This window comes from Thermobia domestica, chromosome 3, assembly GCF_964235325.1.
Source record: "Thermobia domestica chromosome 3, izTheDome1.hap1.1, whole genome shotgun sequence".
NCBI classification, from domain to species: domain Eukaryota; kingdom Metazoa; phylum Arthropoda; class Insecta; order Zygentoma; family Lepismatidae; genus Thermobia; species Thermobia domestica.
In genome coordinates, this window is record NC_137456.1 from 109,769,621 (window position 1) to 109,783,825 (window position 14,205).

Genomic DNA, 14,205 nt, shown 5'->3' on the forward strand with positions numbered 1-14,205 from the left:
AAACTTATTTCTGTCTATATGTAATATAAATACATAGAGCAAATTATTTAAAGCAAAAAAAAAAAACTTTAAACATTTTTTTTTAAAAATAAACCATGGTTTTTGCCAACCCTGGTTCTGAAAGAACGTGACGACTTGGCGCTCATTTCAGTGACTGTTAAGTGCTGCAAACCTCAATATTATGTAAAACGAAATAGCCTAGGTGGTGAGGAAAGTCGTTTTACATGCTGTTCTGTTAAAATCTCAATGTAACAGAAATTGTCGCTTGCAACGTTGTTCGGCGGAGCTATTCAATTCATAAGGGAGCCATGATCAACTGAATTCTTATGCCAATGCAGTGTGCTACGTCATGGTACGTAACGATAACGCGGTCTGATACGTAAGGCATCTAGTAACATGACGGACACAGCGTGTTTCCACTATCCTCCCTTACGCGCATACCTATCCTAACACACCTGCTTCCTACGGAGACAACTCCAGGTAGGCCCACCAGCTTCCGCCTGCTCTGACTAGGTTAGAAAGCATTCATGTTTTTAGTGACCACCTACCACAGATTGGTTTATGTTTTACAGTATAACCCTATGTCGACATGACATAAAACAGATAAGCCTTTCCCAAGTGAATCTGCACCCATCAATGCAACTCTCCTTCATTAGAAGCAATTTATAAGGCTGCAGTAGTACATTTCCTGAAGAAAGAATTCATAATTCACGAATTCACAGATACCTAAACTGGGATAGCAAGGTTATTTATAAAGTTACTCACCTGATTGTACGGTATTCACAATCCAGCGTATTCGAAATGTGGTAAAGCTCATTTATTCCGTTAAGCTCCACCAGTTTTTCCAACATGGCAATACTTATTTATGAACAGGTTAGGTTAGGTTTCGTCTGGTTTCTTTCACTTACTTAGTACATAGGTTTAGCCTGGCAGGATTTACCGTACTTATCCCTGGTAAAGATTTGTGGTGCAGTTTTACTATACGCATCCACAGATTGTAAAATGTACAGAAAATTTGGGGAAGTCTTTAATTTGCCTATTTTATGTCGAGAACAGAACCTAACGAACCCCTGCAGAGCTTCTAACCCGTTCCTACTATTACTGCTACTCCTACAGCTACCATTACTACTTATTATACTATGGATCAGTATACTAAAACTGCACAACATTTGTTACTACTTCATAAACGCAATGGATTGAGTATAGCCCGCTCCCCCCAGTGATTTTTAACGAATAATAATGATTCTAACGATTCATACTAGTTCATAATGAATCGGAACCGCATGTTATAAAGATTTAAGATGTAAATTCTGTGGTAAGGAAGTTTTAGTATAAACAGTAGTAGTAGTAGTAGTAGTAGAAGTAGTAGTAGTAGTAGTAGTAGTAGTAGAAGTAGTAGTAGCGGTAGTAGTAGTAGTAGTAGTAGTGGTAGTTAGTAGCAATAGTAGTAGTAGTAGTAGTAGGAACGGGTTAGAAGCCCCGCAGGGGTTGGTTGGGTTCTGTTCTCAATATAAGTAGTAGTAGTGACTCTTCCAGTTCCGGTGACAAAGAACTGGGGGGAGCGGGCTATACACAAGCCAACGCAATTAGCAATGAGAAATAAGAATAACGATAATGTACCAAATAACAGTTTTAAATGTAAGCTACTCTCCAAGAATTAAATACATGCCTATTTACAGGTAATATTGTGTTTAGTATACACCAGTCGTTTGCAAATCCCGTTCAGATGTCATTGTTCCTTTAGTTAATGGCAGCGAGCAAATTGTTTCTACCACAAATAAATTTATTTCATGTTATAACAGTAAACAACCTCACCGCCCCTTTACAAGAAATGCGTAATTTACTTTGACAGTATTGTAAAGACTGAATATCCGTAACAAGGACAGATCAGTATGAGCAAATAGCTTTTAAACATCTTTCACAAACAGGTCGTTGACTTAATTTGAGAAACGCCTATAATAGAACTTACCAAAAAGCATTAGCCAACAAAACTTCCTGAGGTTTAACCCACATCGGTTATCATAAACACAATCAATCTATATCAACAACTATCCAAACGTTGTCATGAGCTGCATTTGCAACCAAGTGTAAGCAAAAAGTACTGCTCGTCGCTACAAAATTCATAAACGCTTATGTCACTTTTCACAAAAACAATTAGCACCTAGCTTCGAAACACCTATCACAGCTGTACATCTGTCGCCATCTTAAAAATCGTATTATTCATCCATTGTTTACGAAGTGTTTCCCATCTGTACGAAAATTCCCTATACTAACAACAAAAGGGAATATTCTTCTAAACAGGAAAGAGAAAAATGAAAATAATACTAATGTATCTTTTAAAACTAAGTGTATGTAAATGAAGTATGTATATACAATAAATCTAACACACACATATCATACAGCGTTTATATTTAATACACAATGAAAACTTATCCTCATGACAGAAAATTTCCCCCCAAGTTTTCTAAAATTTCAGAGGACTGAAACAAAGATTCTGTAACTGCATAACGTTCCATTCGCCCAGTGAACACTATGTAAGCAGTGTTGCTGAAAAGTTGACACGAAAAGCCGCTAAGTGATAGGTGAAATGACTATAATTTGGATGAAAAGTTGCTATATATATATATATTCGTGGTGTCCGTGTAACGTGGGTTCCTGTCACCACGGCATGGCGCGTCCTCAGATTGCGGATCGAGGAGAAGGCCTCTATAGAGGTTAGCTGCGAATATACTGAATAAACAGTCGCGGACAGACGACTAGGAGTGGTCCTCCAGCTTGGGGGTTTGGGTAAGGCTAACACCCTCACCCTGTAAAAAAAAGGTACTTGTTCAGAAATATTCACAAAAGCCTCGGACAAGGACTGATAACTTGGCACGACATCAGCAAAAGAAAATGGACATGAGATTTGGAACATGGAATATTGGAAGTCTTTATAGGGCAGGCGCGTTAAAATCTGTAACGAGTGAGTTAGAGAAATACAGGATGGACTTAGTAGGAGTTCAGGAAGTTAGGTGGGAAGGAAATGGATCTGAGAATTCCGGAAATTTTACGTTCTTTTACGGGGAAGGAAATAAAAATCACCAGTTAGGAACAGGGTTTTTCGTTCACAAACGAATATTACCAGCAATTAAACGGATTGAATTTGTTACTGACAGACTTTCTTTTATTAAGGCGGATTTTCATGTGTCCTTTACCTCCGTGAGTTGCGAGCGATTGTGCTAAACAGCCAATGAAATCACGCATCGGAGATGGCGCGCTACACTCGCGTCAGAGTAGAAATTTGTTCAATTCTGACGGAAGTAGCGCGCGTACACTATTGTATTCACTGACTAACATGGCGGAAGTCGCAAACTTTCTATTTTACGCATGCGCATTAGCTAGGGAGTAGTAATTTGGCGCAATACACGCACGGATGTATGAAAACGAAAATAATTTACGGTGAATACGCTACATGTGATGCTTCCGTTCTAACGCGGGCATGAAAATCCGCCTTTACTCTTAAGGGAAGGTGGTGTGATATTATTGTTTTAAATGTACATGCTCCAACTGAAGATAAGGGTGACGATATAAAAGATAGTTTTTACGAAGAAGTGGAACGGATATTTGACCAACTTCCGCGATACCATATGAAGATTCTATTAGGGGATTTCAATGCGAAGGTAGGACGAGAGGATATTTTCAAACCGATTATAGAAAACGAAAGTTTGCATAAGGAAAGTAATGACAACGGTGTTAGACTCGTGAACTTTGCAACATCCTAAAACCTAATCGTGAAGAGTACAAAATTCAAACATCGCGACGTTCATAAATACACTTGGACATCACCAGACGGAAAAACACATAATCAAATTGATCACGTTTTGTCACTAACATATGTTTTTGTAACTTCTGTGTTCTTTTTTTTTCTTCTAACGTTGGTTTCTCTTTTTCGTAGAAATATGTTATTTTCATTTGAACAGAAACTGATGTTTGATAAAAATCTGAAAACTGGTTTGGAACAGAAACTAAAGTTAGACTAACCCGCTATTATAAGCGTATTTCATAACGCATCGTTACACGTGTTACGACGATGTGACCTAATTTGGAATAAACTATAATCAATAAATTATTTAATTACCATGGACGTCATTAAAGGGGGGACGGGTGGGACATAGTTTTCCATGTTATGTTTAAGTATTAGAACTGACTGGTGTCTTGTCGATAGGGCCGAAGATATTGCTAATAGTTTGATTAATGCAGATTTATCTCATAGGCAACTTGTGAGGCAGAGGAGGTGCCGGCAATTTTCCAGAGATGGCAACCCAAATCATGTGTCATATCAATGGTTAATTTCGTGTATGATATTAAATGTGGTTTGGATTCTGAAAAAAAAAAAAAAAGTTTTCTATGGTATTTGCAAATAGCGAGAAAAAACGGAAGAAAGTCATCGTCTCCCAGTAACCCTTCAAAGACTGAAGAAACTGCCAAAACAACTTACCTGATTAGCATATAAATGTATGGAAAGTGCTATAGAAGAAAATACCACAGATGATTGAGTCAGCTTTTTTTTGGGGGGGGGATCTGATTAGAATAAATTCGATCAGCCAGGGATGAAGCAAGCTTAAATAATGGGAAGTAGAATTGCTGTGAACTGAAGTTATATCCTATATTGATGAACTGACCAAGTGAAACAAATTCCGGAGAAGAAGCATATCTTCTGATGGAAATGATAAGATATGTGTACCCCTGAAATGATATTTACCCCGTATTGATATATCATCTTTAGATTTCGTATTTACGCAGTGGTTGTTGTCCATGAAATTACTCTTGAAAAAAGAAGTTTAGTTTCAAATGTGGGTAAGTTTCTTCGACTGCTCTTGATTTTACCGAATTCAACCCGTGGAAAAGCAAAAAGTAATTTCAGTGTCTTTGCCACTTGGAAAAAAAAAATGCTTCTACGATGAGCCAGAAGAAACTAATCAAAAACCTTTTAGACAGAGTTGACAAAAAAAAAGTTAATGCAAGTTTTGTTTCCAAGAAGGACAGTTTGGTACTAGCCATAGAGAATTGATAGATAATTTAGATGACTGCCATTTGTACTTTCGATAAGCTCATTGATCATATTCTATTTAATATACGTATACTGTATTATTTTGACATGAATAACATTTTTTTTCTTTTCAAGTAAAACAAGCAAATTGGTTGTTAGTTTTTTTTTTTTTTTTTTTAACCTTGGAGATTGTACGTACTTGCAGAGACAAACTTAGAATTTTCAGGGGGTGAATTTTATCAGAACGTGTAATTTTCTTAGGTTATTTTTCTCACGTATTATAATTCAATATTTGGAGGGTTTTTTCTTTCATATTTGTGAGAAAGTGTCGATATATGTCGCAACCCCCTGTGGGTTCGCCCATGTGTATTCGTATATGCTTGTCATTTTATTTTACTACATGAATTGCGATAAATCATCAAATTTCTTCTATCAAAACCAAAGCAACCAAATCAAAATATAAAGAATAACTGGCATATGTGAAATGTAATACCGTATGTTCCACCCATGGGCGGAGTTAGGAACTGTCTGCTGGGGGAGGAACGGTAAATACAAATGAAAATTGAAGGATCTTGTAGGTGGCATTTTTACTTTTTGTCAAACAGTTGGGGGCAATGCCCCCCTAAGCTCCGCTTATGGTCCCACCCAATATTTAAAGGCTAACTACAAACACAGTTAAACACAAGACTGCATTATTTCTTGCAAGATAACTAAACTTCACGGTTGAAGAAAAACAAAAAAGATCGTTCAGGTGAACCCAATCTCAGAAGTAATGTTAAATGCTTATCTGTCAGTCTCTTTCTAATACAACTCTTTTTGAAATAACCCTATTTTTCTTCTCATTCGTCAGAGACCGGAAATCACCGCATTTTACCCGCTTGCCATAGTTTGCCCATCAGTAATTTGGACTATGGGTTATGGAAGAAACGTACAGGATGAGACGCTTATCCACTTCTATATACAATATGATAATGGTGGTGACGAATACGTGGTTTAAGAAAAGATTAACCAAACTATACTAAACGCAATATTAACTTGAGAGCCGCATCACAAGCGCATTAATACATGTCGGCGCGCGTACCTTTTCACAGGGAAGCCTTTGTATGTGTGTGTGTGTGTTTTGGTTTGGCTCTCAATCGCCAGGGCTTCAACTGGCGCTGTTCTGAGTTTCAGCTGATACGCGCGGAGCGATGATTTCTCGTCATTTCCCTGCCGCTTACGAAAAATATGTTTCTTGGTCTATTTGTTTTAATAATTCATGAAGACACGACAATAGTAATAAATGTATTGGAAATTCGCACGTCATATATTTTCAATCCTCACAATTAAAACCCGAGAGAATGAAAACTATTTTGCTTATTCATTTCAATTGATTAAGGTAAGAAAGAATAAGAAATGAAGTTATTCTCATATATCTACCTGGAAAAGGTCAATCATAAACAGAAACATACGAGCAGCAGCCATCCTTCCACACAATAAATTAAAAATACGATCTTTTTTTCTAAAAGCACAGCAACTCTACATTGACACTGAGTAAACCACAGCGAACCGGCAACAATCATATTAACACTTTCTTCAATAGTTGTGTCTGCATATTTTTCTCTTAATCGAGCGTACAAATTGTTGGCAATTTACTTTGCTTGACTTTAAAGAGGTTTCCCTTCCTCGTGTTTGCGATAATACTGAGAAGATGATAATTCGGATTCATTCATACTTTCAACTTCGCGCTTAACACTCTTCATGGTTTCAATTTCAGTACACCCACGTACCCACTCTAACGCACGCGCGAAGACGATATTTGGCAGAGCAGTGTTACTCTCTGCACAAAAATTGCAGAAGTTACATGTGAGTTCCGTTATTTCTTTTGTTTCATTTATCAGCAGGCAATGAAGTTTCTTACGGGGTAGTTACTCTATTTAATTTATATATCATATAAAAATATTAAGCCATTTCCTATCCATCGTGGACGGTTTCTAACATTGACCAATTAAGTAATTTTACTGGTCCTCTGCTTTGTTATAAGATTTTTCAAGTTTATAGTCTTGCAACACTTGCAAGAAACTCGCATCTTAGCTGCCGGCTTTTCACTCCTTTCTTTCCTTCTCTCTTTCCGATTCTGAGTCGTGACGTCATTTTCATAACCCTTTACTAATAAATGTAGTATCATTTATTTTAAATATTGTTTCTGTATTGACATTTTTATATACTTGAACTCAATTAGCTCTTTGAATTGATCTCCTAAGTAATGTTTTACTTGTGTAACGCGAGGAACTATGTAATGTGCGCGGAGTCGCCTGAATTCAAGCTGCGTATCTCGGCTATCAGGATAAGGTCGCGGCAAGTATACACATGTGGAAAGGCACAGAAGATAAAAGACATTATCAAATCGATTATATTCTTGCTAAGCAACGTTTCAAGAATAACGTGTGGGTCGTAAAGATACTACCAGGAGTGGACATTTGTTCGGATCATAATTTTCTAATGGCAGAAGTGCAAACCTGGTTAAAATCAATCGGGTAAAATGGGAGGGGAAACCAAAAATGGGACTAAGAACGACTACAAAGTATGGACAGTAATGTGAAAGAAGAGATAGAAGAAACATTTTGTATATACAATAGATCAGAAGTTTTCAACCGCTAGCCAGCAATGATTTTCCTCGGAGTCGCTAGGATTGTGATGGTGTTTCATATTTACCAGTCCCCAAGATATCTCCGTCTTTTTTTAAGGTTCACGAATATCGAAAGGTTGAAAACCACTACAATAGACGATATGATTGGCAGAGTAGTCGTATCTGAGAAAAAGTTAAGCAAATTCTGCTAGCTAGATAAACTCAACAATATTATTCGCAAAAATAGGAAGGGGTTAAGTATAGTTTCCCAGAAAATTAAAAAAAAAAATCTTTGAATCTTAAAAGAAGATGCTGTACGATAATCTCCCCACCTTAGCTGATACTGATTCTGAAGTATTCATTTATCAAGCCTTTTTACTATGATGCGAACAAGATAGTGCGTTGTATGGTTGATGAGATATGGCACTATAAGGATTAACACACTTAGACTTTAATTTTTATTTAACTATGATGTTGTCCAGAGATATGTAGATCAATAGAGTACTCAAGCTGAACAAAATGAGAAGCTTGAGATTAAATTCTCATGCTTACTTTTCGAAAAAAAAATCACAAAATGTTTTAGGGCGCTAAAATGTAATAATTGAAGGTTTTCATTTTGCTTAAACAGATTATTTAAAATTTCTTTTGATTTACGGTATATTAAAAAAAATACATTTGTTAAATAGCATATTGTACTTACTGTTGTTCGTCTTCTTCTATTGATGGTACACATACTACCAACAGTGACACAAGTGACACATACACGCTACTTGTAAAAAAAAAAGAAAAAAAAGAAAGAAAGAAAAAGAAAAAAAAGTATGTTCCAAACAATGTATTTCGATGTTTCCTTTGCCCCTTAAATTGTAATGAATATTACTGTCTTATGTAAAATTGATCTCGCCACACTTTGGAAGTTGTTTCAAGGACAAAGAAAACAGTTTTTTTTAAGGATGTTTAAACAAAAAGTTTCTTGTTTCCTAGCGTAAGTTCCAAATTTGAACCGAAAGGTACCATATTTCATTTTGAAAGTTCGACCTCCGATCTGTTACAAAAGTTAAAATTCCACTATTTAACAGAACAATCAGAATTTAGATGTCATATTTTGACAAATTTGACAAAAAAAAATGACCTCCCAAAAAAAAATCACTTCAGAAGAAGTGAACTAGTAATGTCCTACATGTATGTATTAAGTTGATTATTTCATTGTATTTTCATTGTTATTTTGAAGACAAACAATACATTTTAGAGGGACAAATTATATATATATATATATATATATATATATATATATATATATATATATATATATATATATATATATATATATATATATATATCGAATTTTGATCAAAAATAACCACTTTCTATTTTTTAATGACTTGTTTGCTGCCTAGATAGACCACTTTCCGCAGGTCTTAGAAAAAAGTCGTGAATATCACAATCTATTGGTACTCTCATATCACTGCCATCCAAAGATTAAGAAATTTATGTTCGGACTCAAATGATGAAAAGAGTTGATCGTTCCTTGGACCGAATTTGGACTAGGAATTAGATTTCTGGACTTTCTGCATCTATGGCCATGTTATTCCGTCACGTAGGAAGATGACATCCCTGGGTAATCACATTGCCGGTGATTTGGAGAGGAAGAAAGGAATTAGGAAAGTATCGCAGTAACTTAGATTTTTTTATGGAGCGCATATTTGGGCCCCTTAGAAAAAGTTTTTTTTTCTAATTCTTTGGCCCCTCTTTTCATCTTTCTCTTACTCTTTATGGGCTTCCCGGAGCCTGTTTGCTCCCCATCTCCTCCAGCACCACAAAGTCTGCGGAGCCGTTAGTTACGCCCCCGGGCCCGTTCTATACATGACAAATTAATTAAGGAGACAATATTAACAAATCTCAAAGCAATGCGAATAAATATTATTTCTAGGGCCCCTAATAGTAGACATTTTTTACTGAAATGGGCCCACCCACGACTCATTTTTGTTTTATTTGCCTTTTGTGTGCTGTTTTGTTTATATAATGTAGTCCGTGGCGTATTTACGATTTTGTTTCGGGAGGGACTTTGCTAATTTTATTCCTGGAAATGTGAAAATTCAGCAAAATATTTTATTTATTTTGATATATTAATTATAATTTGGGAACTTAAGCCCGGAAGCCCCACCCCCTTAAATACGCCACTAAATGTAGTGAACCTGTTTAATGCTTCATTTATAATTTCAGGTTCTTGTCGTATATGGAGTAAGAAAATTTTGTCTTAAAATGGGCCCCTCGAACTGCGAGGAGTTTCCCTGGGGAATTAGTTGCCCTTCCTGCCTCCCCTCAAGTTACGGCCCTGGGGGAAAGAAGGAAGCGGCCGTGGATCATCATGTGAGATGAATACGCGACAAAACGTACTAGCGACAAAACGACCACCGACAAAACGTACCACTTATTCTGAGAGCTGCTTGTGAAGGGTTTTCTAAAAACACTTTAAATAATGACAAGCGACAAAACGTACCACTTGCCTGGAGGGCTACTTGCGAAGAGTCTTCCAATCAGCCATCAAATAATGTCAGGCGACAAAACGTACCACTTGATAGGACGGTATATAAGTATATATATATATCGGCCAAAATAAGGTTAAAAGTTGAACAGATGGTGGTGAGAAAAGTACCGATGCAAGACCAAGACTAAGGCTAAGACTAAGACAATATCTGCAAGATTCTCGCCAGACCAAGACCAGCAAGAATCTTGCATATGCAATATTTGAATATTTGCTGATTTCCATCACACTTTATCCAGGCTTTGGACCAGAGACGAATAGGCATTATTAGAGGGGCGCGGGCGCTTTCTCCCACAAGGGCCACCAGCATCTCAATGTCACAAATCAATTGCACAGTTTTCTTTCTACAGTAAGTCAATAGTATTAACAATTGACAATTAAAACCTGATATTCTTCCATTAGTATATTATTCTGAATTGTTCAAAATATTATATAAAGTTCAAGGAGAACGTATACTATATTACAAAATTAGCAGATGTTTTAGTGTACTAGTTTTTGATGCTACTGTATCTATCACTTTTGCATTCGAAATATTTTTTAATAAATCGGGTTTTGTCGCGGATTAAATATCCGAAATGTTTTAATTAGTCCATGAAAGGTTGTAATTTATATAAGTGGTACGTTTTGTCGTGGAATAAATATCAGAAATGCTTTAATTAATCCATGATAGGTTGTCATTTATGACAGGTCGTCAAAAGTGGTACGTTTTGTCGCGAAAGTTCAAGTGGTACGTTTTGTCGGGACACCATGTGAGATACCATCCTAGCATTTGCCTGATGTGAATGAGAAAAAAACCTCACTCAGGATGGCAGGCGTGAAAAAGCTGTTACACCCCTCTCCGACCGAGTGTCCCCATCAGGAATCGAGGCCGTGACCGCTAGCATCAAAGACGAGGGCGTTAGCAACTATGCTACGGGGAGCCACGTTTCTTGCATTGGAATGTAAAGATTGGAGTAAAGGATTCCTTTTTCTGATCTGAAAAGAACCTCTGAAAAGGGGAAAAAAAAACTTTCGACGTGAGCAAACAATTCATCTTCAGATTATTATTATTATTATTATTATTATTATTATTATTATTATTATTATTATTATTATTATTATTATTATTATTATTATTATTATTATTATTATTATTATTAACTTTTGAGCAACGATAGGAGAGAAGAAAATTTATGAAAAAATCGATTAGAAACTTCATGGATTTATACGTTTAACGGCTCCGACTTCTACATGCCCAAAAAGTTATATTTGAAGTCTATCTGTCCATCCTCCGGTCAGATTGTTCCGATGTAAATGTGTTCGCTTGCCTGGAGGTTGTATCGTTCAACATATCCACACCAAATTTTAGCTTTTTAAAAGATACTCTAGGAGATCTGAAGTTTCTTTTCTCCGAGAAAAATCAAGAAGAGAGTTTATTCTTATGGGAGTGAATTTATTTGGGTGATTTTCTATATTTAAAAAAAAAAAGACGTCATTTTTATTTAATAAATAAATTTCCACTAATAAGCTGATAGCACGTCATAACGCATTTGTCCTGAAAACCTCCACAAAGGGATCACTCACTGGGAGGTAAGACGGATTCGGACAGTTTTTCTCAAAAGAGAGACAGACGAATTTCTTCATATTTGATAAATGTATGTTTCATCGGTTCCGTGCATGTAGCGCCCGTAGACTTAGCGCCCAGTGTTTCTGGCTCACAGAAGGAATTTCATATTGATTTTATCTCACAATCAGGGATGTCCAGTTCATTTTACCACTCTTTCCACAGGTCGTTAATTCCTGTTATTTTCTTACATCCATGTTCCGTGTACTTGGCGTCCACTAAGTAAAACTGTTATGAAGAGGGAGAGAGAGAGAGCGAGAGAGAGACAGAGAGACCAGCCAATAGCACTGATTATGACGCTTCAATGAATCATAACCTCCGGGGGAAAGGGTGAAACGCAAAAACGTAGTTATATATATATGTATGTATGTATGTATGTATGCATGTATGTAACTGTACTCCGTGGTATGCAATGCTCTACAATATTTAAATGTACTATAAACTAAGGTTACATATTTAGCTTTTAATGTGAAAACTATGTAAAACAGACGTAATCTAGAATACAGCAATGAGGATAAGGCATACAAAAAACGGTGAACATATTCTCACGACTGAGAACCGGGACAAAATGTAAACTGGCGAAACACCGGGATAAGAGTCTTCATGGAGGTCACGGTGGTTCAGTGGTAGAAACACTCACATCTGGTTCATGGGATCCCTGGTTTTATCCCATCTTGCGTCAAATGGGCTTTGTGGTAGTCAGATGCTGCGTGCATGGATAAACTCGGAGTTCTCTCGTTTTCTCTCACTTTCTTCATTCCAGCATTTCATTCATTCTCACAATCACCGTCTTCTCTATCCTACTCCTATCTCCTTAATCGTGGGATGTAAAATTCAAAGATTTCATTTCATTTCAAGAGCTTTCAAACCGGGACTGTCTCGGTAAAAAACCTGACATATGATAACTCTGACTATATAACAACATCGGTTTCGATACCAAAAAAGAAAAAGTCAAATTATCATATGGTATTACACAGTTTCAGAAAAAAAAAAAAACATCTAACAAGTTAGCCGCATTAAGTCTGATACATATTTTACAACTTTATGCGTAATATAAATGTATATAGTTAAGCAATTGATATCATACACTACAAGCACTGAAAAACAACGTAACGTTCTATAATAAAAAGAACGTTACTTTACGAACCAATAAGTTAATCGCTCTACGAACCTTATTGTACACATTATACCCTAAAGTTACAGCCTTATGCAGTAATCAATTCCAATCAGATATTGAACGAGTATGGTGTTTCTTTGAGAATAATCCATCACTAAGTTGAACAAGCGCCTTTGAAGGTTAATCGTCTTCCATTTTACCCTCTTCTTCGGTAATTCATCTCGCTACTCTTGTTCGATGCAGTTGAAACCATGACCTCATCCTTTTGCAATGTCCATCCACAAGGAAGGATGAACAGGTTCAACCTTTTGGAATTTCAAATTCGAAGCTTCTGTCAATTTATTTGTTCGTGTCTCTTTCTGTAATGTTGCTATATGAACGGGTATGTTGCGAGGAAACAAAAGAGGCTAGCAAAGAAATCGAATCGTAAGATCACCATAAGATGAAAGCCGCATACTCCAGAGACTACCTGATACGTAGTTATACGTAGTTATACCTGATACGATATGTTGATCAAAATAAATAAGGAATTCTTCAGTTTCTTCTGGTACGATTTGCTGTAACTAATCCATCCCTTCTGACCCTTGTCAGAGAGAAGGAAAACAAATCCGTCCACCATTCCATAGAAATCGGACCTTCTCATTCTCCCTGTAAAAATTCGCCAATCCCAACTGCTGCAGTATGTACTTCGTGTTCGTGTGACTTGTCTGGAACGCTTTGGCTTACGACTTCCCTCACTAGCCACGTCTGGTTGTGAATTTAATTTACATATTCCAATATTTGTTTGTTTTATCCCTCCCCGCTGGTCTAGATGCAAGCACGCAAGCCTTTGGCGTATGAGGTACAAGGTTCGATTGCTGGTGGAAGAGCATTGAGTGACCAAAGTGGTTCGGGTTCCACTATAATCAGTAAATTCAAGTCTTCCTTAGCCGACCCGGCAAAACCATGGAACGTAAAACTAAATACAAACCTTTTCTTTTTTCACAAAAGGAACGTTTTATTATGAAGTAAAACACTATTCAGAAATATAATATTAAAATTTGCAACAAGGAAATTTATTTCTGCGTAAAAAAAATTAAAAATTAATTATTCACAGGTAATTGTTTTATTGGATTGTAACGAGTTACAGTATAATTTCCCAAAGACTCTTCTCATACAATTCTGCTGTTTTCACATGTAACACTTCCCAAGTGTAACACTCCAATTTTGATAAAATGTAGCAGGTAGATATTACACATGAAATAAACGAATGCATGTCTTTTTTCTTTTCAGCGGAAAAACAGTTTTAGGGGGCAAAAGCCCCCAC

The 14,205-nt window shown here is 36.5% G+C and overlaps 1 protein-coding gene across 3 annotated transcripts in view; it reads right to left on the reverse strand.

Moving 5' to 3' along the window:
- The window catches only part of Tbc1d8-9 (TBC1 domain family member 8/9), a 104,194-nt gene extending 101,954 nt beyond the window's left edge, over positions 1-2,240 (reverse strand). Inside the window, exon 1 of one of the 3 annotated variants that reach the window (XM_081751439.1) lies at positions 1,970-2,240. In XM_081751439.1, the coding sequence (XP_081607565.1) occupies positions 1,970-2,013 (44 nt within the window). In that variant the 5' untranslated portion in view covers positions 2,014-2,240. The remainder of the gene's footprint in view (positions 1-1,969) is intronic. The other 2 variants (XM_081751436.1, XM_081751438.1) reach the window with 2 other exon arrangements.
- Between the last annotated feature and the right edge of the window lie 11,965 nt (positions 2,241-14,205).